Below are 24,388 nucleotides of genomic sequence, written 5' to 3'. Positions count from 1 at the left end.
CAGCTGCAGAACCTCACAATACACCTCAGCTGTTGCAGAACCTCATAATACACCTCAGCTGTTGCAGAACCTCATAATACACCTCAGCTGCTGCAGAACATCATAATACACCTCAGCTGCTGCAGAACTTCATAATACACCTCAGCTGTTGCAGAACATCATAATACACCTCAGCTGCTGCAGAACCTCATAATACACCTTAGCTGCAGAACCTCACAATACACCTCAGCTGCTCGAGAACCTCATAATACACCTCAGCTGCTGCAGAACCTCATAATACACCTCAGCTGTTGCAGAACCTCATAATACATCTCAGCTGCTGCAGAAACTCATAATACACCTCAGCTGCTGCAGAACCTCACAATACACCTCAGCTGCTGCAGAACGTCACAATACACCTCAGCTGCTGCAGAACCTCATAATACACCTCAGCTGCTGTAGAACCTCATAATACACCTCAGCTGCTGCTGAACATCACAATACACCTCAGCTGCTGCAGAACCTCATAATACACCTCAGCTGCTGCAGAACATCATAATACACCTCAGCTGCTGCAGAACATCACAATACACCTCAGCTGCTGCAGAACCTCACAATACACCTCAGCTGCTGCAGAACATCATAATACACCTCAGCTGCTGCTGAACCTCATTGGTAAATGTGGTGGCTGCAGCCATTTATATTGTATCCAGACCCTGAGCTTTTTTTGTCATATCTTCCTTATTACAGAAGGATAAATCTTGCAGAGCCCCCTCTTATCAGGACTTAATCCCCCCAGTAATACACTCCACCTCGCGACGCCTCCTGTTATGGACAGGTATATGTTGCTCTGCGCTCACAGACTGCTGCAATTGCAGAATGATGGATCCTGTGTTTCCTTCATTCACCTCCAGCCTCTGACAATTCCCTAGAGACCCCTATAATTGAGCAGGGAGTGCTGCACATGCGTCTGAGCCGAGTTCTCCTTCACTGCACTGACGCCTAGTGGCCACCAGATGGAGCCGGAGAGGTGGATTGCTGCAGCCTCAGCATTACATCATCGCTCCTCCGAGCATCCTGCATCCCCCGCATCCACACTGGCGGCCCCCCATCACCTGCTGCACCCCTGAGCATGGCCGAGAGTGAGGCAGAGACCCCCAGCACCCCGGTGGAGTTAGAGAGCAAGTACTTTGAATACAATGGGATCAGGTTACCCCCATTCTGCAGAGGGAAGATGGAGGAGATTGCAGACTTCCCTGTCAGAGAGAATGACATCTGGATCGTTACCTATCCCAAATCAGGTAAAGGCGGCAACAGAGCCAGCCTCTGAGGGGTTAATATTGCTGTGCACCCTGCAAGGTCTGCATTGGGTGGGCACAGGAGGGGGTGAGCCTGGCATGAGTCAGCTGGTGAGGAGGGGACGGAAACTTTCATTGTATGTGATGACACCTGGGGCCGGCGTCCATAGGGGGGTGCCGCAGGAATGTGCCCCCCAGGAGAGGCATCTTGGGCTGCCCACTGTTAATTCTCTCCTTCCCGTTTACTCTCCAGCTTCTTAGGGTCAATATTTGGGATCCTGAGCGAATCTTCCCAAAATTGAGCCCTGAGCAGATCCTCCCTAATTTGGGCCCTGACTTAATCCTCCAAAAAATTTGAACCCTAAGCGAATCCTCCCAAATTTGGGCCCTAAGAAAATCTTGGGCTGCCCACTGTTAATTCTCTCCTTCCCGTTTACTCTCCAGCTTCTTAGGGTCAATATTTGGGTCCTGAGTGAATCCTCCCAAATTTGGACCCTGACTAAATCCTCCAAAATTTTGGCCCTGAGCAGATTCTCCCTAATTTGGACCCTAAGAAAATCTCAAATTTCAGCGAATGTTCCCAAATTATTATTTTAACCTCTTTCTTGGCACCAAAAGACTTCAAATGCAATCCACCAAAATGTCAGATTTGCTAAAATCCCAGGATTTGAGGGAAACTTGTAGCCAATCTGGTTCACTTTTATTAATAACCCTTTGTGTGCTGCTAGATTTACTGCCATTTTTTAGGGTGGATTCCATTCGCACAAATCCAGCAAAAATATTTGAATGGAATCTTTTGATGGCCAGGAAGAGGTTAAAATTGTAAAAAAAAAAAAAACCCTACATTCCCCTCACCAGTCTCCTTACCCTTCCTTGACGCAAAACTTCAATGAACTAATGTCAATGACGTTGCTTCGTCCCCCTCTCCCAGTGTTCGGACCCCCGCCGATAAGATCCTGTGGATCGGTGATGACATTCAATGCTGTGATCCCAGGAAACCCCTTTATTTCCATTATTGCCTTTAAAGATGATATTCTTGCTCTTATTCTATTCCCGCCGCTCCCCTGAGAATTCTGTTCCTTGTTTTTGTTTTTTTTAAATCCGATGTACGGTTCCAGAGATATCTTCTATTTTTCATGGTCCTTACTAAGTGGGCGTGGCTCACTGGGTAATTAATTATGCAGAGCAGCCTAGAGACACACCCCTGAGGATCCTGTCAGTCACACACACTTTTGAAAAAATGTTTGAAAGATTCACTCAGGACCAAAATATTGACCTAAGAAGGTGGGACTAACTGGGGTAAAGAGGATTCCAGCCAGGAGTGCACGGGTTAACAGTGGGCAATCATAGATGACAGTATGGGGGGGCACATTCCTCCGGTGCCCCTCAGCATTAGGACAGCGATAGAAATGAAAGTTGCAACCTTAGGCTACAATTAGAAAAACTCATGTAAAAACAGCGCCATGCCTGACGTCAGGTCATGTGTGGTAATGCATCCCATGACCTGCGTTATTAGACGCAACCCATAAATGCTGGTGTTGGAAGATGGCAGCCATGTTTTTTTTTCGTCCTGGACTACCCCTTTAATCTGTGTAATTGGTATGCACCCCGGTGGCTCTTATGTAAGCGGATATGAATAAATGATGGGAGATGAAGCGTTGCCGAACGCCAAGGAGTGAGCGCTCTTCTTGTATATTGGCTGTTGTGGCTCGACATGAAAAATAATTGAACACAGAGAAGTATTTTCTGCAGAAATTAAAGAGATTTTCCAAGATAGAAGGCTGGTGGTGGTCCGACACCCAGTAACCCCACTAATCAGCTGTTTACAGGTCTACAGCTTGGTACACTGTGTAGTGGCCATTCCCAGGTACTGCAGCCCAGATCTCTGCAATAAGAACTAAGCTGCAATACCTGGGAATGGCCACTACACAGTGTGGGGAGCTGTTCTGTTTTGCGTCTGTACATTTTGCTGTAGCGGGGGCTGTTAACAGCTAATTAGTGGGGGTGTCGCTCTCCACTGATCTGAAATGGATCTGGATAAGATATCCAAAATATTGAGAATATTGGTCATCAAAATGAAAGTCCTGGCAGACCCCTTTAAAGAGGACCCATCACAAATGTCCAGTTTTTGTTATTTTGTTCCCACTGTTCCACTGATTGTTCCTGGGTTTTTTTTCTATTAAATCCGCTACAAGGTACTAGACAAAGGGTCTTTCTATTTATTCCTACTTTTTATGGTATTTACTAAGTGGGCGTGGCTCACAGACTAGACGTGCAGAGCAGCCTAAAGACACGCCTCCGAGGATCCTGTGAGCGAAACTCTTTCGGTTAAGAACATGAATAATTAGTACTAAATAAAAAAAAAAAATAGTTTTGAATGTCACCATTCACTTTACTAAACAATGCGCTGAAAACAGAAAAAAGTGCAGTAAAATGGGGGGTGGGGGGAAACGCAATTCCACCACTGTGTTTTGGGTGGTGTTTTTACAACGTTTATTGTACAAGTACAATATACAGTACATATAGGACACCAAACTTGTATGTTTTTTTTTTGTTTTTTTTGTTTTTTTGTTAAGTGCTGAAACTAAATTCTGACGCCATTTTCTGAGATCAGCACCTTATGGGAGTTGAGTGAGAGACAAACAATCTAATGTTAATATTGGCACCATTTGATATTTAATTGATCGCCTTTTATTGCATTTTTTGGGGTGAGTTACAGCGAATAAAAAAACAGCCAATCTGGCTTTTTTTTTTTCATTTATTCATTGTATAGGTAAAATAATTTTATATTTTAATGCATTGGACTTTTATGAGTCAGGCTCTTCCAAGTATATATATATATACATATATATATGTATATATACTCCTTGATTCATCCGTGTTGGTGGTTTGGATGCTCCATGGGAGGTTTCTGGCCCCCCTGAGCTCGCCTTAGGACCCCTGTGTTACGGTTTGACAGGTGTACCACCCCACCTGCCACTGTCCTCGGAGCGGGGACAGAAAGGAGCGTGGTCAAATTTTTATGCATCCATGCCACCATCACGGAGGAAACAAGGAGTATCCAGGAATACATCAGAAGGATAGTGCCAGAAGATGAGATGCTGAGAGAAAGCCTAAGGCAGCAACAACAACAGATCTGGAAGGAAGAACAGGAACATGAAGCACCATGGCAAGACAAGCCGCTCCATGGGATGTACCATCGACAAATAATGGAGGTGGTTGACAAGGAGAAATCCTACCAATGGCTGGAGAAAGCTGGACTCCGAGACAGCACAGAGGAATTAATCATAGCGGCACAAGAGCAAGCACTAAGTACAAGATCCATAGAAGCAGGAATCTACCACACAAGACAAGACCCAAGGTGCAGACTATGCAAAGAAACCTCAGAAACCATCCAACACATAGTGTCAGGATACAAAATGCAAGAACAGCGTATACTGAACTCCACAACCAAGAAGTGGGAATTGTATACAGGAACATCTGCACAGCATATGGGCTAAGCCCCCCTAAGTCCAGGTGGAAGACCCCAGAGAAAGTGGTGGAGAATGAAAGGGCAAAAATCATGTGGGACTTCAAGATCCAGACGGATAAGCAGGTGTTGGCTAACCAACCAGACATTGTGATCAGGACTACCACTAGGAATTTTGGGGCCCCATACTGGCAAAATTTTGGGGGCCACCTTGAGACTCCGCCCAGACTCCACCCCAGCCCCGCGTCCACCCCTCAAACTGTCCACAGTCTCACCTCTCTCTCTCAGAAAAACTCCAATTCTGCACCACATATTAACAGTTCCCATCACCAGGTCACATAGATAGCCAGGAGCTTTGGTTTTGGCCAAAACATTTTTTAAGCTGACACCACGACAAGGTTGACTCTTTTGGCCAGGCCCTTCTCTACTCTAACCTGTTAATCATTTGTTAAAATATCCAATACAATTTTGGTATATTTTTTTAAATTTTTCAATGTTTAAAATTATCAGTAATATCACATACAGTACAAGGGACAAATACCACCGCACCACGACCAGACAACATATTACCACCACAGTGACCAAATAATAGCACATAGAAGAGACAAATATCTCCACACCATGATCAGATCACATATTACCACCACAGTGACTGGATAATACCACATACGAGGAATAAATACCACCGCACCATGACCAGACAACATATTACCACCACATAGTGACCTATAATACCACATACAAGGAACAAATACTGGCACAACATGGCTGGACCACATATTACCATCACATAGTGACCTATAAAACCACATACAAGGAACAAATACCGCCACAACATGGCCGGACCACATATTACCACCACATAGTGACCAAATACTAAAATACTGTTCATTATTAAAAAAAAACAAAAAAACTAATATCACCACAAGTGCAAATATACTGTACACAGGAGATCTGTACTTTATAATCAGTGTCCGTGTACAGGTAATACAGTGATCACCAGTGACATTATACAACACAATAACTCTGTATATAATGTCAGTGTACTGGTAATACAGTGATCACAGTGACATTGTACACAGGAGCTCTGTATATAGTGTCAGTGTACAGGTAATACAGTGATCACTGGTGACATTGTAAACAGGAGCTCTGTAATTAGTGTCTATGTACAAGTAATACAGTGATCACCAGTAACATTTTACGCAGGAGCTCTGTATATACAGTAGTGTCAGTGTACAGGTAATACAGTGACCACCAGTGACATTATACGTGGGAGCTCTGTATATACAGTAGTGTCAGTGTACAGGTAATACAGTGATCACCAGTGACATTATACACAGGAGCTCTGTACATAGTGTATAGTGGACAGGCAGGGCCGGCCCGAACGTATAGGCGAACTAGGCGGCCGCCTAGGGCGCCAACCCAAAGGGGGCGCCAGAGAAAAAATAGAAAAAAATTATAAAAAATCTTTTCAAAAGGCAAAAAGTTTTAGGGATGGAAAGAAAAGTGTACATATTTAAGGGCAAACATGACGCAAGAGAGGTTGGTTGGGTTAGCAACAATTTCGATAGAATCTGAAGTTGCTAAACAAATTAATCTTGGTGACTTAGTGTCATCCTTTAAAAAAAAAAAGGCAAGGAAACAAAAATTTTAATTACCTATGGTCGTTTTTGTTTTGTGTTATTGATTACTTTGTATATATTTGTCCTATTCAACTTCTCAGAAGATTAAAGAGTTAGGAGAGAGTTAATTAATCATTGTTGTTGTGGTTTATTTTGCTCCTAAATTTATATCCCAAGTTTTCATCTACTGCCAAGAATAGTAGGGGCGCAACAAAATAGTTTAGCCTAGGGCGCCGTAATCTCTCGGGCCGGCCCTGTGTACAGGTAATACAGTGATCACAGGTGCAATTATACGCACAAGCTCTGTATATAGTGTCAGTGTACAGGTAATACAGTGATCACCAGTGACATTGTACCCAAGAGCTCTGTATATACTGTCAGTGTAAAGGTATTACAGTGATCACCAGTGACATTATACACAGGAGCTCTGTATATCATGTCAGGAAATAACACAGGTACATTACTTAATTTTTTGCCAACTTCTACACTACACCAGATGAATAAAAAAAGGTGACATAGTGTCGTTCTGCACAGTAACAGGACCCACCCATTGAAAACAGTACCCTCAAAAAATAAAATACATGACTGCAGTAATAATATCCCTTAAATAGCCCCAAGGGTAATAATCTCCCCCATCCTGGCCCCCTTGTGTTTCATTCCTGGCTCCATCCATATGTTCTCCCATCCTGCGTTCAAGAGTATCCATTCTCCCCATGTGATGTCCCATCCTGCCCCATCTGTCTCCATCCTGCCCCATCTGATTCCATCCTGCACCATCTGTCCCATGATCGTAACCCATCTGACTCCATCGTATCCATCCTGCCCATGATCCTGCACCATGTGTGTGCATCCTGCACCATATCTCCATCCATGATATTGCACCTTGTGTCTCCATCCTTCCCCATGTTCCTGCCCCATCTGTCTCCATTTCTCCTTATCTGTCTCCATCCTGCCCCATGATTCTGTATCATGTGTCTCCATCCTGCCCCATCTGTCTCCATTCTGCCCCATCTGTCTCCATCCTGCCCCATCTGTCTCCATCCTGCCCCATCTGTCTCCTTCCTGCCCCATCTGTCTCCATCCTGTCCCATCTGTCTCCATCCTGCCCCATGATCCTGCCCCATCTGTCTTTATCCTGCCCCAGGTTCCTGCCCCATCTGTCTCCATCCTGTCCCATCTGTTTCCATCCTGCCCCATGTGTCTCCATACTGCACCATGTCACCCGGCAATAGAGTTTAACTGAACGTGTGTCTCGGACACAGGTTTAGTTAGTGGACTGGCATAATCCTGCCCCGCTGGGACTCGGTGAGCAGAAGAGAGGGGGCCTGATACCTCACTGCTTAGCGGGCCCCATACGCCAGTCAGGAGAGTAATGCCCTGATGACGGCCCTGGTTATAATTTTCTCTAGTGAGAGATTCGGCTCAATTAAGCTACTGACACTCGGCTCAAACTCTCATCCGAGTGTGATCTTAGTTTGATCTGATTCTCTTGGATGAAAGAATCGGAGCACATTGAGAAGACAGAGAACTTAACTTCTCCATCTTCTCCATTGTCTGAGGCTGTGGATGACGGACTGCACTCAGATGACAGCTGAATGCAGTCCGATTGTCACGAAGTGACTGGCCCTGTGTGACACAACCCAACAAACGGTCGGTTACCAAACAGCAAAACAAACAAGGAGACACCGGGGACACAATTACAACGGTGGGCCCTGCAATAGGGAATGGGGAAATGGACACCTCCTGCACTCTCCTGAGGCTGAGTCCGAGACTATCCTGATGTCCCTATACGGCTTCTTTCAAACTGTCGCCGAGCAGGATACCTTAGCCCTCACTTTCCCTGCTCCTATCCCTCAGTAGGGAATTGGCAAGTGCGAACACTGGTCTAACCGCTACACTAATACAACACCAAGGGAAGAAATAACAGACAAGGTAAGACAGACATCACTTAGCTTTCTCTGCTGCAATGCACCGCACAGCAGAGTAAGGCACCAGATCACAGCATTCAGCTGAAGCACCACTGCACCAGAAAGCTCCTGTCTTCAGCACGGTTGGTTTCCAAAAGGACCTGTATAACCAACAGTTAGCTGATGCACCAGGTGACCTTTTAAAGGAAGGTGGGAGTGGTCACCACCTGCATCAGAAAACTCACCAGCCATGTAGTTACATCAGCAGCCACCGGGGGGAAATACTGATATTAACCCCCGATGGCCTGAAAGGAAATAAGTTTTAATGTACAAAGCAAAATCTGCCACAGATCCAAAATTGGATTGTGACACCGATATTTCACCCACAACCATAGACTTGAGTGGGTGCGTGTTATCTGAATTTCGTTGTCACTCAAGTCACAGCATACTGCAGACTAATTTTCCACAGACCAATTTGGACCAATTCGGTCTGTGGGAAAAAAAAATCACAGATCTGCGCTGCTCCATAGTACAGTATAACATTAGGCCGAGTGCTATCTGATAAACCATCACATTGTACTCGGCCATGTTATACCCTCGTGTGAGCAACGTAACACCCTTTATTTTCCCTGCAGATCTTCTTCAATTAGCCTTTCAAACTGGAGTCTGGCCTCAGTTACTTTTTTGCAATACGGTAAAATTTTCGTATACATCTACATATACTCTGCTTGTGATATGTGTACACTATGCATACAGTGGGTACATAAAGTATTCTGACACCTTTAGATTTTTCACTCATTGTTTCATTGCAGCCATCTGGTAAATTCAAAAAAGTTAATTTTTTTCTCATTAATGTACACTCTGCTCCCCATCTTGGAGTCCTGCCCTCCTGTGGCCCCACCCTTTTGTGACCACGCCCTCCTGTGGCTCAACACTGGCTGCCTCTCTCAGCTGTCTGTCACAATGACGCTCCTCCTCCAGCTCCCTCCACACGCCGCTCCTGTTTATGAAAACTCTGACGTCGGGCCCTGTATACCTGTGTATTCTGCCTGTACCTGCGTGCTTGCTTGTGTATGACCCGGTCTGTTCCCCGTTTTGTATTTGCCACCTGATTCTGTGATTCCTGTTATACTCCTGGTTTGATCTCGGCTACATCCCCTGACTTCCCAATCTCTTATCCTTCTGGTACCGCTTTGTACTCTCTGGCTTCTGACCACTCTTCTCGTCTGTTTCCTTGGCTACCGTGCTGCCTCTGGTCTGACCTCGGCTCGCCTGACTCTTCTTCCGGCCTCGCCGATTCCCTGCCATCATCGCCGTGAGTTCGGGACCTGGCCCTACCTCCGATCACTCCCCTCGGTGGTCACGTGTTTCAGGTCCTGTTCGTCTGTGGGGCCCTCACAGCTGCGATCAACGCTCACAGCTGGAGTCCCTAGGCTTCCCTAGCACATCACCGGACACGCGCACAGGCTCAAGTGGTGAGTCTGCTACGGTGTCCGTCACATTATCACTGACCACAAAAGTTTATCGCTCTTTGGTATGGGGCTTTCTGGGGCTGTAGTGTGTGGTATTATGGATCCTTTGCTTATTCTCTCAGAGCCGGTTAGCAATCTTACCCAGATGATGCAGAAATTATCTGTGGAGCAGAGAACCCTGGCTCAGTCTCAGCAGCAAGTTCAGAGGAAGGTTGCAGATGCGGTGCAGGGTGCTTATTCTTCTGGGGCTCTGGGTGAGGGGGCCACTGATGTCTCTGTAGTCTCTCCTGAACCGCCAGTTAAATTACCCGAAACCTTCTCCAGGTACAAAAAAAAATTTTGGTCTTTCAGAGAGAGGTGTAAATTGTTTTTTTCACTGCGACCTCGTTCTTCTGGGAATCATAATTTCTTTATTACGGGAAGGTCCGCAGGCTTGGGCTTTCTCTCTCTGAAAGAATGTCAGTGGAATAATTTTTTTTTTTTTTTCAAAATTCAATTTTTATTGAAAGGTTAAATAATTTTCAATCTCAAAATACAACAAAAAGAAAAGAATAACTAGGACAATATTAGCATCAGTACATCATAGAATATAAGTATATTGTCCAATAAAACATCAAGTTATAAGAAGAAAAAGGAGGGAAGGGAACATTTTAGGCCATCAGCATTACACTTATGAAGTTACTAAAATCCAATGGAAACCATACACAGAGTAACCAGGCGCGAACCAACGTGGAGCACAACCGGGACAGAGAAGAAACGCAGCGGAGAAAAGGGTGGATCCCATCAGCCTGATGTAAGACGGTTGGCATCGGAATCTTGGAATTCCATCCAGTCTCTCCAAGTCTCACAGTGGGGAAATGGGCAATCAAATGTTCCATCCTATTTAGAAGGGCTATTTCACAGAATCAGTCCTCCAGAGTAGGTGGAGAAGTACTTTTCCAGTGACGATGAATGATATTCGTAGCAGCCTGTAGAAGGTAGCTTATTAAAGACCTTTTGTAGCTGGTGAAACTTGTTGGGATCATAAAGAGCAAAAGAGATTCAGGAAAGTCGGGCACAGAGAGACTAGTCATTTTTTTAATTGTCTGAATTACCCGAGTCCAGAAACCTCTTATTATGGGACAGCTCCACCAAATGTGTGTTATCGTCCCCTCCTCCACTCCACATCTACAGCATCTATCTGATACTGCGGGAAACCACTTTATGAAGTAATACGGGAACCCGGTACCACCTGGAGATGATCTTAAAGCAAGTCTCTTGAGCTTTGGTTGCAATTGACGCTTTGTGAGCAAATTGAAAACATTTAGCCCGTTGTGAGACTTCAAAAGATTTGCCCAGTTCTCTTTCCCATGCATCGCAAAAGGATGGTCTGACAGTTGTAGTATGGGCTATTAGGTTTTTATAGAGCAATGAGATGGAGTGCAATGGTGGAGACGACAACAGGCAAAGTTTTTCAAAATTTGTAAGATCCCTATTGAGCCATCTAGGCGTCTATCTTTTCTAACATGGGAATAGAAATGCTGCAACTCTCTATAGTCATAGTCGGCTCTTGGAGGGATAGAGCAGTCCTGAAATATCTCGTTGAGGGGTATTAAAGATGCGTTAGATAGTACATGAGCAAAGTGAAGAGGGTGATATTTACTTCTACCCAGAAATCGATTGGAAGATAGCCCTGGTAAAAAGGTGGGATTGTCTGAGATTGGGTATAGTGGGCCCTGTGGGTCAATTAGAGAGATCTTATTGTCTCGACGTAGGGACAGGATTGTACAGTATGTGCTGGAGGATTGTTGAGAGAGTTTAAGGGCTGAGTAATGTGGGTTCCAGGGGAGTTTAGTTAATGCCCTTGGACGTATTGTTTGTGCTATTTGAACCCAAAGCTTCCCATGTTGATGATGAAAATAATCGAGTATTCTAGCATGGACTACTGCAATGTAGTATTTTCTACAATCATCTGTTTATACCTAACTAAATATATCACCATGAATACGTGGACGACCAGTTGGCCAGATGAACTTACAAAAGCTACTACGTAGATGTTTCCAAAAATTTAAAGTGATTCTGATCGGGATAGTTTGAAAAAGGTAAAGCAGTCTAGGTAAAATATTCATTTTTAATATATTTACTCTGCCGAACCATGAGAAATCCTTCACAGGCCATGAATTAATGTCCTTATGAACTTGACCTAGTAAGGGTTTGTAATTGAGGTCAAACAGTCGGGAAAGATCACTATGTAAGTGTATACCTAAATATTTTATACCCTGTGATGGCCAAGAAAAAGAAAAATATGATTGGATGATAGCCTGAGTGGTAGTTGGCAAGGAAGCGTTGAGGGCCTGAGATTTTGAAGTGTTTATTTTGAAATTAGACCATGTGCCAAAATGATCCACTTCTGCCATGATAGATGGAATTGATGTATGTGGGCTTGTAATGTATAGAAGGACATAATCCGCAAAGGCGGAGCATTTATATTCCGTTTGCCCTGTAGTGATACCTTTAATATCAGGGTTATAACGAATAGAGGATAATAAATGTTCCATCACTAGGGTATAGAGGAGAGGGGAGAGAGGGCACCCCTGTCTTGTTCCATTAGAGATTGTGAATGATGGGGACAGGGTTCCATTTATCTTTAATCTCGCTGTAGGGTTACAATAGAGGGCCATTATTTTAGCTATAAAGCATTCTCCTATATTGAGTTTTTTGAGGGCGTAATATATGGATGACCATGATTTTCTGTCAAACGCTTTTTCAGCGCCAAGTGACAGTATTAAAAGAGGTATGTTTCTTGTTTGAGCGTAGTGAATGATATCAATGGTTTTCAGTGTCTTATCGCGAGCCTCTCTACCGCCCAGGAACCCAACTTGATTCAAATGAATGTGGTTAGAGAGTAGGGGCTGGAGTCTATTTTCCAATATTTTTGCGGAAATTTTTAAGTCATCATTCAACAAAGAAACAGGCCTGTAATTTGAGCAAAGGAGGGGGTCCCTACCAGATTTAGGTAGTATTGTGATATGGGCCTCTGTACTTTGGGAGGGAAATGGATTAATGTTGGTGGCATGGTTGAACGATGCTAATATAAAGGGGGAGAGAAGGGGAAGTAATGTCTTGTAAAATTTAACAGTAAATCCGTCAGGTCCAGGACTTTTTCCTCTCACCAATGATTGGACCATTGAGGATAACTCAGAATCTGATAGGGGTTCATGCAACAAGGATGCTGAAGATGCATCTTCATAAAAAGACGCAGCATTTTAAGGTGGGGGTGTATTGTCCGGAGGGCCATCTAAGTTATATAGGTTAGTATAACATTTATGAAATTGTGTGGAGATCTCTTCTGTTGTGTATAAAATATGGCCTGCAGCATTTTTTATTTTGGAAATATAGTTTTGGAATTGTTGAGCTTTCAATCCTCTAGCCAACATATGGCCACATTTTTTACCAAATTCATAGAATTTGCTACAACAAACTTGAAGAGAACGTCTATGGGCCAGATCCAATAATTTCTTAGCTTCTAGTCGAATAATAGTTCTAATTCTCTGAGTGTTGCCGGGGCAAGAGCCTGTTTATGAGCAAGTTCTAGAGCAGAGGTCTCAAACTGCATTCCTCGAGGGCCGCAAACCGGGCAGGTTTTCAAGATTTCCTTAGCATTTGCACAAGGTGTTGGAATCACAATATGTGCAGGTAATTAAATTATCACCTGTGCAATACAAGGAAATCCTGAAAACATGACCGGTTTGCGGCCCTCGAGGAATGCAGTTTGAGACCTCTGTTCTAGAGTCTCCACCTTACGCATGGCTAGTGTAATCTTTCTGCTCTACCACGTTTCAGTCGAGAGCCATGTTTTATGAAGACTCCCCTTAACACACACTTCAAAGCTTCCCATTTTATTGTGGGAGAGGAGGCATCAGATTCATGGTCCCGCCTGAAATGTGATATGGTATTGGCCACATCCTGAGTGCAAACCGGATCCAGAAGTAGGGATTAGTTAAATTTCCATGTCCATTCTGACTTGGAGAGTGAAGCACAGCAAGAGAACAAAACACAGGAGAGTGATCAGACCATAACATAGTTCCTATGTCAGTCTTTGGAAGCCATGACAAAACATGATGTTGCACCAGAATACAGTCGATTCTGCTATATGAGTCAAGAGGAGGAGAATAAAAAGAGTAATCCTTGACGGATGGGTGTGTGAGCCTCCATGCATCACAGAGTGAAAGCTTAAGAAGTGCGTGTTTTACTTTTTTAATAGTTGCGTAAGATAAAGATGCTTTCCCTGTGGAGTTATCTAAAGTAGGGTTCAATGTCAGATTAAAATCTCCGCATAGGATAACTGTTCCTTTGACAATCGGCACCACCTTATCTATCAAATCTATAAGAAATTGGGAGTGGAATTATTTTTTGAGGCCCTCGGGCATATTTACCATGAGCTTGATCGTGTGCGTTTGACTGAGAACATGGTTATGACTGTGGCGCAGGGGAAGTACTCAGCCGAGTGATTTTGCTCAGAGTTCAGGCGTTGGGCTGCTGCGGTCTCCTGGAACGATGCTGCTTTCAGTGGGTTGTACCGCAGAGGTCTGTCCGAACACCTGAAGGAAGCACTGGCGTTGCATCCTCCCCTGGACTCCCTTGAGGATGCTATAACACAGGCTGTCCGTATGGACCATAGGCTTCGTGCTAGAGGGGTGATGCAGCAAAAGTATCCCAGAAAAAATGATACGTCGTCATCTGCTGAACCCATGGAGGTGGGAGCAATTTCGCTCAAGAAGAAGGAGAGGAGGTGCCGCAAGGAAAATCAGCTGTGTTTCTATTGTGGAGCTCCAGGACACTGGAAAAAGGACTGTCCATCTTGTCCTCCGTCAACCAAGGTGTCGGGAAACGGCTAGGTCTGGGTAACGGTCGAGTAAGTTACCCAGACCCCCAGGTACAATTTTTCTCATTTTCTAAGGTTCTACTCCAGGTGGAGCTGGAGGTAGACAGTGGGCCATTACCATGGCTTTTGTTGATTGTGGCTCTACCATCAATTTGACTCTAGCTTGGTGACTCAATGTAAGATAGGGACAGTTAGGCTTGAGACTCTGAATAAAGTTGTGGCCATTGACTCCTCTCCTCTCACCAAAAAAAGGATCCTCTTTGTCTCGGAGGTCTTTTTACTCAAGGTGGGGCCTGCTCATGTCGAAAACATAATTTGCTTAAGTAAATAGGTAAACTGCGGGGTTGGTTTTGGGCATGCCATGGTTTCAAGGTCATAACCCTGTTATCAATTGGGAAACCGGGGAAATTGTTCAATGGGGATCTAACTGTATCAATCAGTGTTGCAAATCTGTGCTTTTGTCTAAACCCTTGAAGTCTGTGTCTGTGTCGTCTGTCAGTCTGGAAGGTATTCCTGAGTACCTGAAGGATTTTGAAGACGTGTTTTCCAAAAGCGAGGCTGAGGTTCTTCCACCAAATCGATCTTTTGTGCCATCAGTTTCATTCCTGGGGCTAAATTACCCAAGGCCCGGTTGTTTAATTTATCAGGTCCTGAGCGCCAGGCCATGAAGGAGTATATTGCCGAGAGTCTCCGTAAGGGGCATATCCGTCCTTCTGTCTCTCCTGTGGCTGCTGGTTTTTTCTTTGTGAAGAAAAAAGATGGGGTTTGCGTCCTTGCCTCGACTTTCGGGAACTCAACAAAATTACTGTGAGAAACACGTATCCACTCCCTCTCATTTCCGATTAGTGTAACCAATTATCTGGGGCAAAAATGGTTTTCTAAATTAGATCTTCGGGGGGCCTATAACTTGATAAGGTTTCAAGAAGGGGATGAGTGGAAGATGGCGTTTCTCACGTCTGAGAGGCTTTTTGAGAACCTGGTTATGCCTTTCGGTCTGACGAATGCCCCGGCCATTTATCAAAATTTGAATAATGTATTTTCAGACCTTATCGCTCGCTTTTTGGTTATTTGCCTTGATGACATCTTGGTTTACTCCTCAGATAGCCAAACCCATTTGCAACATTCAGAGAAAACCAACTTTTTGCAAAATTGGAAAAATGTTCATTTTTTGTACAGGAATTGTCATTTTTGGGATTGATTATTTCTAGTGAGGGGTTTCGTATGGACCCCAAGAAGGTGCAGGTCATTGTCGATTGGGTTCAGCCCCGGGGATCTTAAGGTTTTGCAGCGCTCCTTGGGGTTCGCAAATTACTACCGAAAGTTCATCAGGGGTTTTTCGCAGGTGGTTAAGTCCCTTACTAATCTCACTCTAAAGGGTGCAGATGTAAAACATTGGTCTACGTCTGCTATTGAATCTTTTTTGGCCTTGATAAGTTTCATTACCGCCCAAGTATTGGTGCATCCGGATACGTCTAAGCCTTTCGTTGACGTTTCCAAGGTGGGGGTGGGGACAGTTTTGTCTCAGGGACCCGCCACTTTGACCAATCTCAAACCATGTGCCTTCTTTTCCAGAATGTTCTCTTCAGCAGAGAGAAATTATGATGTGGGCAACAGAGAACTTCTGGCAGTCAAGTTGGCTTTTGAAGAGGCATTTTTTGGAGGGGGCAGCTCATCCCATTACTATGGTTACCGATCATAAAAATTTAGCTTACATTGAGTCTGCCAAAAGATTGACTCCCAGGGAGGCCCGGTGGTCGCTTTTTTTTCACGGTTTCAGTATTCCATTACTTTTTGCCCCGGATGTAAAAATATTAAGGCCAATGCATTATCCTGAAGCTTTGACTCACTGTCTCCTCCCGAGCCTCCATGCTCCATTCTTCAACCTGGGGTTGTGGTGGCCGATAGCTCCTTGAGTTGGAAAGAGAGATTTTTGAGGCCCATTCTCTTGCTCCTAGTTCTAAGCCGTTGGGTAAATTGTTTGTCCTGGAGCAATTTAGTCTTAGGCTCCTTCGGGAGTTCCATGAATCTGTGTTGAGTGCTCATCCGGGGATCTCGGCCACTCTGGAGGCCGTAGCAAGGGTGTTCTGGTGGCCTTCACTCCTTGCTGATATCAGAAAATTTGTATCTGCATTTGGGATTTGTGCCCGTTCTAAGAGTTCTCATTGCCGACGGGCCAGGGAATTGGTACCTTTGCCAGTTCTGGATAGACCATGGACTCATTTGCGCCACTGCAAATTTTAGGCCATGCCCGGCCACACCCATTCCGCAACTAGTCACACCCATGTCCACGCCTAATTGTACCCATTTAGCACTGCTGATCACACTGACTTGTACTGAGGGCACAGTGGCTGGCATTATGAGCACACTGACTGGCACTAAGGAAGAGAGAAAACAGAGAGAGAGAGAGAAAAAAGAAAAAAGAGAAAGAAAGAAAGAGGGGAAAGAAAGAAAGAAAAGAGAGAGACAGAGAAAGAACAGAGAGAGAAAGAAAGAGGGGAAAGAAAGAAAGAACAGAGAGAGACAGAGAAAGAATAGAGAGAGAAAGAAAGAAGTAAAGAAAGAACAGAGAAAGAAAGAAAGGAAAGAAAAAGAAAGAAAGAGGGGAAAGAAAGAACAGAGAGAGAGAGAGAAAGAAAAAAGAAAGATTAGAGAGAGAAAGAAAATGAGGGAAAGACAGAACAGAGAATGAGAAAGAAAGAACAGAGAAAGAAAATGAGAGAAAGAAATAAAGAAAGATTCTATAAAGATACTATAGCAGCCTGGCTCCCATTGTAGTGCCCACCTGAGCCTCCCGATGCAGGACATATCATGATCCGCTCACATGGCGGCATCCCCGATTCCAAGGCGATCCTGCTGTCTGCGCTGTCAGAGGACACGGTGATGGATCTGAAGCATTCCTGGTTCTGTTACAATCTCCTCAAGAAATTATCTCATTTCCGGTCAGCTTCAAGCACATCACTTCAGGTGGAACGTCATGTGTGTGTTTTAAAATGCTCCTCGGGGCTCCGCCGTGTACTCCTGTGTCCGTGGGAAAAGCACGCTTTGTATGCTTCGTACACACTTGGCTCCGCTCCGTACATCCCGTACACATATGTCTCCACGCCGCACACACACGGCTCCGTTCCGTATACCCCATACACACGCGGCTCCGCTCCGTACACCAAGTACACACGCGGCTCCGCTCCGAACACCAAGTACACACGCAGCTCCGCTTCGTACACCTCGTACACGCGGCCCCGTTCCATACACCTCATACACACACGGCTCCTCTCCTTACACCTCGTACACACACGGCTCTGCTCCATACACCTCATACACACACGGCTCCTCTCCTTACACCTCATACACACACGGCTCTGCTCCGTACACCTCGTACACACGCGGCTCTGCTCCGTACACCTCGTACACACACGGCTCTGCTCCGTACACCTCGTACACACGCGGCTCCGCTCCGAACACCAAGTACACACGCGGCTCCGCTTCGTACACCTCGTACACGCGGCCCCGTTCCATACACCTCATACACACACGGCTCCTCTCCTTACACCTCGTACACACACGGCTCTGCTCCATACACCTCATACACACACGGCTCCTCTCCTTACACCTCATACACACACGGCTCTGCTCCGTACACCTCGTACACACGCGGCTCTGCTCCGTACACCTCGTACACACACGGCTTTGCTCTGTACACCTCGTACACACACGGCTCTGCTCCGTACACCTCGTACACACACGGCTCTGCTCCGTACACCTCGTACACACACGGCTCTGCTCCGTACACCTCGTACACACACGGCTCTGCTCCGTACACCTCGTACACACACGGCTCTGCTCCGTACACCTCGTACACACACGGCTCTGCTCCGTACACCTCGTACACACACGGCTCTGCTCCGTACACCTCGTACACACACGGCTCTGCTCCGTACACCTCGTACACACGGCTCTGCTCCGTTCACCTCGTACACACGACTCTGCTCCGTACACCTCGTACTCCACTTCGTACACCTCGTACACACGGCTCCGCTCCGTACACCTCGTACACACGGCTCTGCTCCGTACACCTCGTACACACGGCTCTGCTCCGTACACCTCGTACACACGGCTCTGCTCGGTACACCTCGTACACACGGCTCTGCTCCGTACACCTCGTACACACGGCTCCCCTTCGTACACCTCGTACTCATTCGGCTCCGCTCCGTACACCTCGTACACGCGGCTCCGTTCCGTACACGCGGCTCCGTTCCGTACACGTGGCTCTGTTCCGTACACCTCGTACACACACGGCTCCGCTCCGTACACCTCGTACACACGCGGCTCCGCTCCGTACACCTCGTACACACGCGGCTCCGCTCCGTACACCTCGTACACACGCGGCTCCGCTCCGTACACCTCGTACACACGGCTCTGCTCCGTACACCTCGTACACACGGCTCTGCTCCGTACACCTCGTACACACGGCTCTGCTCCGTACACCTCGTACACACGGCTCTGCTCCGTACACCTCGTACACACGGCTCTGCTCCGTACACCTTGTACACACGCGGCTCCGCTCCGTACACCTCGTACACACGCGGCTCCGCTCCGTACACCTCGTACACACGCGGCTCCGCTCCGTACACCTCGTACACACGGCTCCGCTCCGTACACCTCGTACACACGGCTCTGCTCCGTACACCTCGTACACACGGCTCTGCTCCGTACACCTCGTATACACACGGCTCCGCTCCATACACCTCGTACACACACGGCTCCGCTACGTACACCACATACAGCTCTGCTACATCTACCCTGTAAACCCCTCCTGACCCCACACATACTTATCTCATCCAGCACCATGACAACAGCCAACAGCACCGCAGGCACCAAGAGGCAAGGCTGAGCACACAGGACCTGTGATGAGGTCACAGGAGGGGCGGAGTCAGGGGTCACATGATCAGGGGTCTGGACAAAGGCTCCTGATCATGTGACCCCTGACTCCTCCCCTCCTGTGACCTCATCACAGGTCCTGCGAACAGAGAAGGCAAGCGACACTGTGAGTGGCTGCGGGGGGAGGGGTGTCTCGTGCTACGGCGAGGATGGGGTGCGTGGGGGGGCGTGGTAGCTTATCTCCCTGCAGTGCGGGAGGAACTTGGAAACTATCACCGCCGTGCCGCAGAGGGCCGGCGGCAGGAGCAACAGTGGCTGCAGCAGCTGGCAAGCGGCCAGATGATCGGGCGCTGCCACCCGCGGCCCACATGACAGCGGCCCAGCGGGAAAATGCCCGGTTGGTTATATTGCCAATCCGGGCCTGGGTAATACTGTTGTATGGGTGGTGGTGGACAGGTTTTCGAAACAGGCCCATTTTGTACCCTTGTCCGCATTGCCCTCAGCAGAAACCTTGTCCAGACTATTTGTGCAACACGTGGTCCATCTGCATGGTGTGCCTATGAATGTGGTGTCTGACAGAGGTGTACAGTTCGTGGCTAAGTTCTGGAGGGTGTTTTGCAAAAAATTGGGGATTACTTTGTCTTTTTCTTCTGCCTATCACCCGGAGTCTAATGGGCAGACCGAACGTACTAATCAGCCCCTGGAGCAAATCTTGAGATGTTTGGCCTCTACCAGGCAGGATGACTGGTGTGACGCCTTACCTTTAGCTTAATTTGCTTTCAACAGTCGGGTGAGTCAGTCCACTGGTAGATTTAATCCGCATTTTGGGGAATTTTTACGCTTAGACTCTGGTTGCCCTGGGGCTGAGGGGTATGGTGCAGCGTTTGAAGGTCCTGTTGGCGGAGGTTCTTCGAAACATCACCAAGGCTCAGGGGAGGTACAAGTGTTTTGCAGACAAGAAAAGGGCGTCAGGTGGGGAAGAAAGTGTGGTTATCCACTCGGAAAATAAAGCTCAAGGTTCCCTCGGCCAAGCTGGGTCCGAAATATATCGGCCCATATGAAATTGTGAAAATTATTAATCCGGTGGCCTGTAGGTTGTGTCTTCCAGCTTCTTTTAAAATTTCCAATGTTTTCCACAAGTCTCTGTTGAAGCCTTTGGGAGTGGTTGTGGAGGGTCCTTCGTCCGCTGCCCCCTACCGGTGTTGGTGGAGGGTCACATGGAGTATGAGCTGGGACGCATTGTTGAATCCTGGTGGGTGCGCCGTACCTTGCAGTATTTGTTACACTGGAAAGGGTATGGGCCAGAGGATCGGTCTTGGGTCCCGGCCCATTCTGTACATGCTGATCGTCTGGTTCGGACATTTCATGTAAGGCATCCTGAGAAGCCTTTGGGTCCATTGGCCCCCCCGTTGAGAGGGGGATACTGTCATGGCCATGGATGGGATTTCCTTGACCGTACTTCTGGGGTTAATTTCAGGTGGCCACCCTTTGGGTTGGGGAGGGCTATATGTACCCGACCCTGTGCTGGTATCCTTGTCAGTGATACTTCTGTTCTCGGCTGAGTGATTGACCCCTTGTATATGTGGCGCCCCTGAGGGTTCAGTCGCCACAGAGGTACTGCACCTCCTCCTGAGGTGTAGTGCCCCACCATTCAGGTAAGGTGGAGACTCCTGACCACACTCCAACACCTGCACCCCACACCACAAAGTAGTGTAGCAAAGCACCTTTGGTGGCTCCCTGCTTGGAGTTTAGCAAAGCACCTTGGTAGCTCCCTGCTTGGAACATGAAACGTGCTGGGAGGTGGGTGGAGTTTAGGTTGCACACAAAAGAGAGGGAAGAGTTTAGGATTTAGGTAGTTAGTCACAGGACTCTGACGAGGTCAGAGTCTGTGAGAGAAGCTGGATTGAGGGATGGATTGAAGGAAGTGCTGCATCAGTCTTCAGTGACCTGAGACTGCTGGCACTGGAAAGGGACAATTTAAGAGAGCCTGATTCTCCATAAGTAAGAAGGATTAGTACGGAACGTAAGGAGTTGAAGAGGACTGTGGAATCCGGGTTAGAGGAGAACCCCTTCCAAGTTCTAAGCGCAAGGCCGGGGCCCGGTCCCAGAGGTTGTTCGGATACTAATGGTCCTGCCACAGACACCGGAGGAATAGAAGTAGTGACCACTTTATTCCCACACAAGACTTGGAGGCACAACAGCAAACGATGAGTGAGCTGGGCTCAGTAGCAAGGAGTCCCCGAAGTAGGCTACAGCTGTCTGCCATACAAGTAGAGTTCATAAGAACATCTGACAGGAGGAACTCCAGTGTAACTCAGCACTGTGAGTACTTCACTACGAGCGCTAAGGAGGGAGACATTCAGAAAAGGCACATATGTTGGCGGAGTGGTGGAAAGGAGCACTTTATCTTGCCTGGAGGTTGGCTGAGCCCCTGACCTGGAGGACACGGCATGGATGCGGGCACCTGTCTGTACAAGGGACTGTGAGTAAAGCTTTGGAACTACATGCCCTGGTGTCTTCCACATATTGCGGCGCCAACCCACTCAGCACTGTTACATCTCCGTGCTCAACACTACATCATTGCGCTCCCCTCACTAGCTCTCCATCTACACTGCCCTGGGACTACAGCCCTGCCTGTGAAGGGCTACACCATCATTGCTGCACCACACCATCTGTCCCAGAGGATCTGTCTGCAGCGTCGGCTTAACATCTACATTGCCGAACACCACAGGTGGCGTCACGAATCATTCACTCATAAACTTTATTCCATCACAACATTCCCCTTTTTACAATGGAAGCCCAGGGCCACGGACCAGATCACCGCTACTGTAACACTTCCCTGTGAAATACCGGCCCGGTACCGAGTACCCCACAGCCCTAGCGGGCCATCCATATACTTGTGTATTCTGCCTGTACCTGTGTGCTTGCCTGTGTATGACCCGGTCTGTTCCCCATTTTGTATTTGCCTCCTGATTCTGTGATTCCAGTTATACTCCTGGTTTGATCTCGGCTACGTCCCTTGACTTCCTGCTCTCTTGTCCATCTGGTACCGCTTTGCTCTCTCTGTCTTCTGACCCCGGTTTGATTCTGACCACTTTTCTCGCCTATTCCCTTGGCTACCGCGCTGTCCTCTGGTCTGACCTCGGCTTTCCTGACTCTTCTCCCGGCCTCGCCATTTCCCTGCCACCTTCCCCGTGAGTTCGGGGCCTGGCCCCGCCTCCGACCACTCCCACAGTGGTCGCGTGTTGCAGGTCCTGTTCATTTGCGGGCGCGCTCACAGCTGCAATCAACGCTCACAGCCGGAGCTCCTGGGGTTCCCTAGCATGTCACCAGACATGTGCACAGGCTCAAGTGGTGAGTCTGCTATCTTGTCCGTCACACAGCCCCCACTATATCACAAGGAGACACGTGACAGAGTAGTAATATTACAGGAGGAGAGGACAGTTTATTATACCGAGCGGTTACATTAGATATAATACAGTGTGAGGATTACAGGAAAAACACAATCTCCAAAATGATAGAAAACCAGAAATATCACAGAAGTGACCAACACGGGACATAACGACAACCCTTGTCCTGCGAGATAGAAAGGTGGAATAAAGCTGTCACACAGATTATTGTATGATGAGCAGTTATACATTCTCCTGTTACACTTTATCTATCAATTCCTCACTAGGTGCGATATGTATAGGCCGCGTCTCTGCACCCTCGGTCCTATTGTGAGGCCCAGACTGTGACTGAGTTTCATAGGAAACTGCCAGTGACGGTATACAGCAATCCTGAGATTATACAGTATATAGTACAAGCGAGCAAACGACTGCAAGACTGAAAAAGAAGGATAAACTAAACAAACGTTATAAAAAATAGGAAGAAAACAACAACATATTGTACCTTCCCAGTTACAAACAATAACAATTTAAAACAAAATATTTTGTATTCCCGCATCCACAAAAATCCAACCTGTTGTAAATATAAAATTATTTCACCCGTACGGTGAACATCATGAAGCAAAAAAGGAAAGAAATCAAAACTCCAGAATTTCTGTGTTTTTCAGTCACCACAATTCCCTAAAAAAATCAATCAAAAGCGATCACAATATTGTATAGACCCGAAAATGGCAGCTATAAAACTACATCATGTAGAAAACAAGAAGTAAAGCAGATCTCTAAAAAAAAGTGGGACACAAACCAACCATGTTCACACGTAGAGTATTTGGGGAGGTTTTTTTTTACCTCAGTATTTGTGACCAAAACCAGGAGAGGAACAATCAGAGGAAAAGTCTAATAGAAACCCGTCACCACTTCTGTATTATCACCCACTCCTGGTTTTGGTTTATAAATACTGATGGAAAATACTGACCAAATACTGATCGTGTGAACGTGGCCTAAGGGGATGTTTACACGAGAGTATAAAAAATCATCAGTTTCATCCAGAAAAGTAGAACGATTATTTTCTCACTTATCATCCGCGTACAATTCGTTTTTTACAGCAGCAGCTATTAACCATTTAGTTTCCTGTTGCAGACTTGTAATATATCTGTAAAGATCAGAAGCTATACTGTGACATGTGATTTTTTTTCTAGCACACCCATAGACAGGAACGGGGGAGTCTCTGCGCCATGGAATAACATTGGCCCAAGTGTGGTCGGGTGAAGTATAAGGTCGAGTGCAGGAGCCCTGAGGGTCGTTCTCCAGACGGTCTTTTTGGAATGAGTGATATTAGTGAAAAAGAACAGACGATGCCAGGAACAATGTCGGCAGGTGAAAAAAATCACAGCATGTTCGAGTTTCTTGTGTAAATCGGATGAGACTCATCTTTTCAGGTCTATGGGAGCGTAAAAAAAATAATAAAAATAAAATGTGATGCCATACAGCGCCACGGTGTAGGATCTGATTTGTACAG

The 24,388-nt window shown here is 46.6% G+C and overlaps 1 protein-coding gene across 2 annotated transcripts in view; it reads left to right on the top strand.

The window, feature by feature from the left end:
* Positions 1-986: 986 nt before the first annotated feature.
* SULT4A1 (sulfotransferase family 4A member 1) overlaps positions 987-24,388 on the top strand; it is a 66,086-nt gene continuing 42,684 nt past the window's right edge. The window contains exon 1 of one of the 2 annotated variants that reach the window (XR_012230724.1): positions 987-1,280. Coding sequence is in view for 1 of the 2 variants with exons in the window: in XM_073567737.1 (XP_073423838.1) it covers positions 1,112-1,280 (169 nt within the window). In the remaining variant the exon portion in view is untranslated. The remainder of the gene's footprint in view (positions 1,281-24,388) is intronic. The other variant, XM_073567737.1, reaches the window with a different exon arrangement.

This window comes from Dendrobates tinctorius, unplaced genomic scaffold (assembly GCF_039654945.1).
Source record: "Dendrobates tinctorius isolate UK_male_01 unplaced genomic scaffold, ASM3965494v1 ptg000020l, whole genome shotgun sequence".
Classification (NCBI taxonomy): domain Eukaryota; kingdom Metazoa; phylum Chordata; class Amphibia; order Anura; family Dendrobatidae; genus Dendrobates; species Dendrobates tinctorius.
The sequence above is the reverse complement of the archived record's forward strand: the minus strand, read 5'-3'. Positions and strand labels throughout refer to the sequence as shown.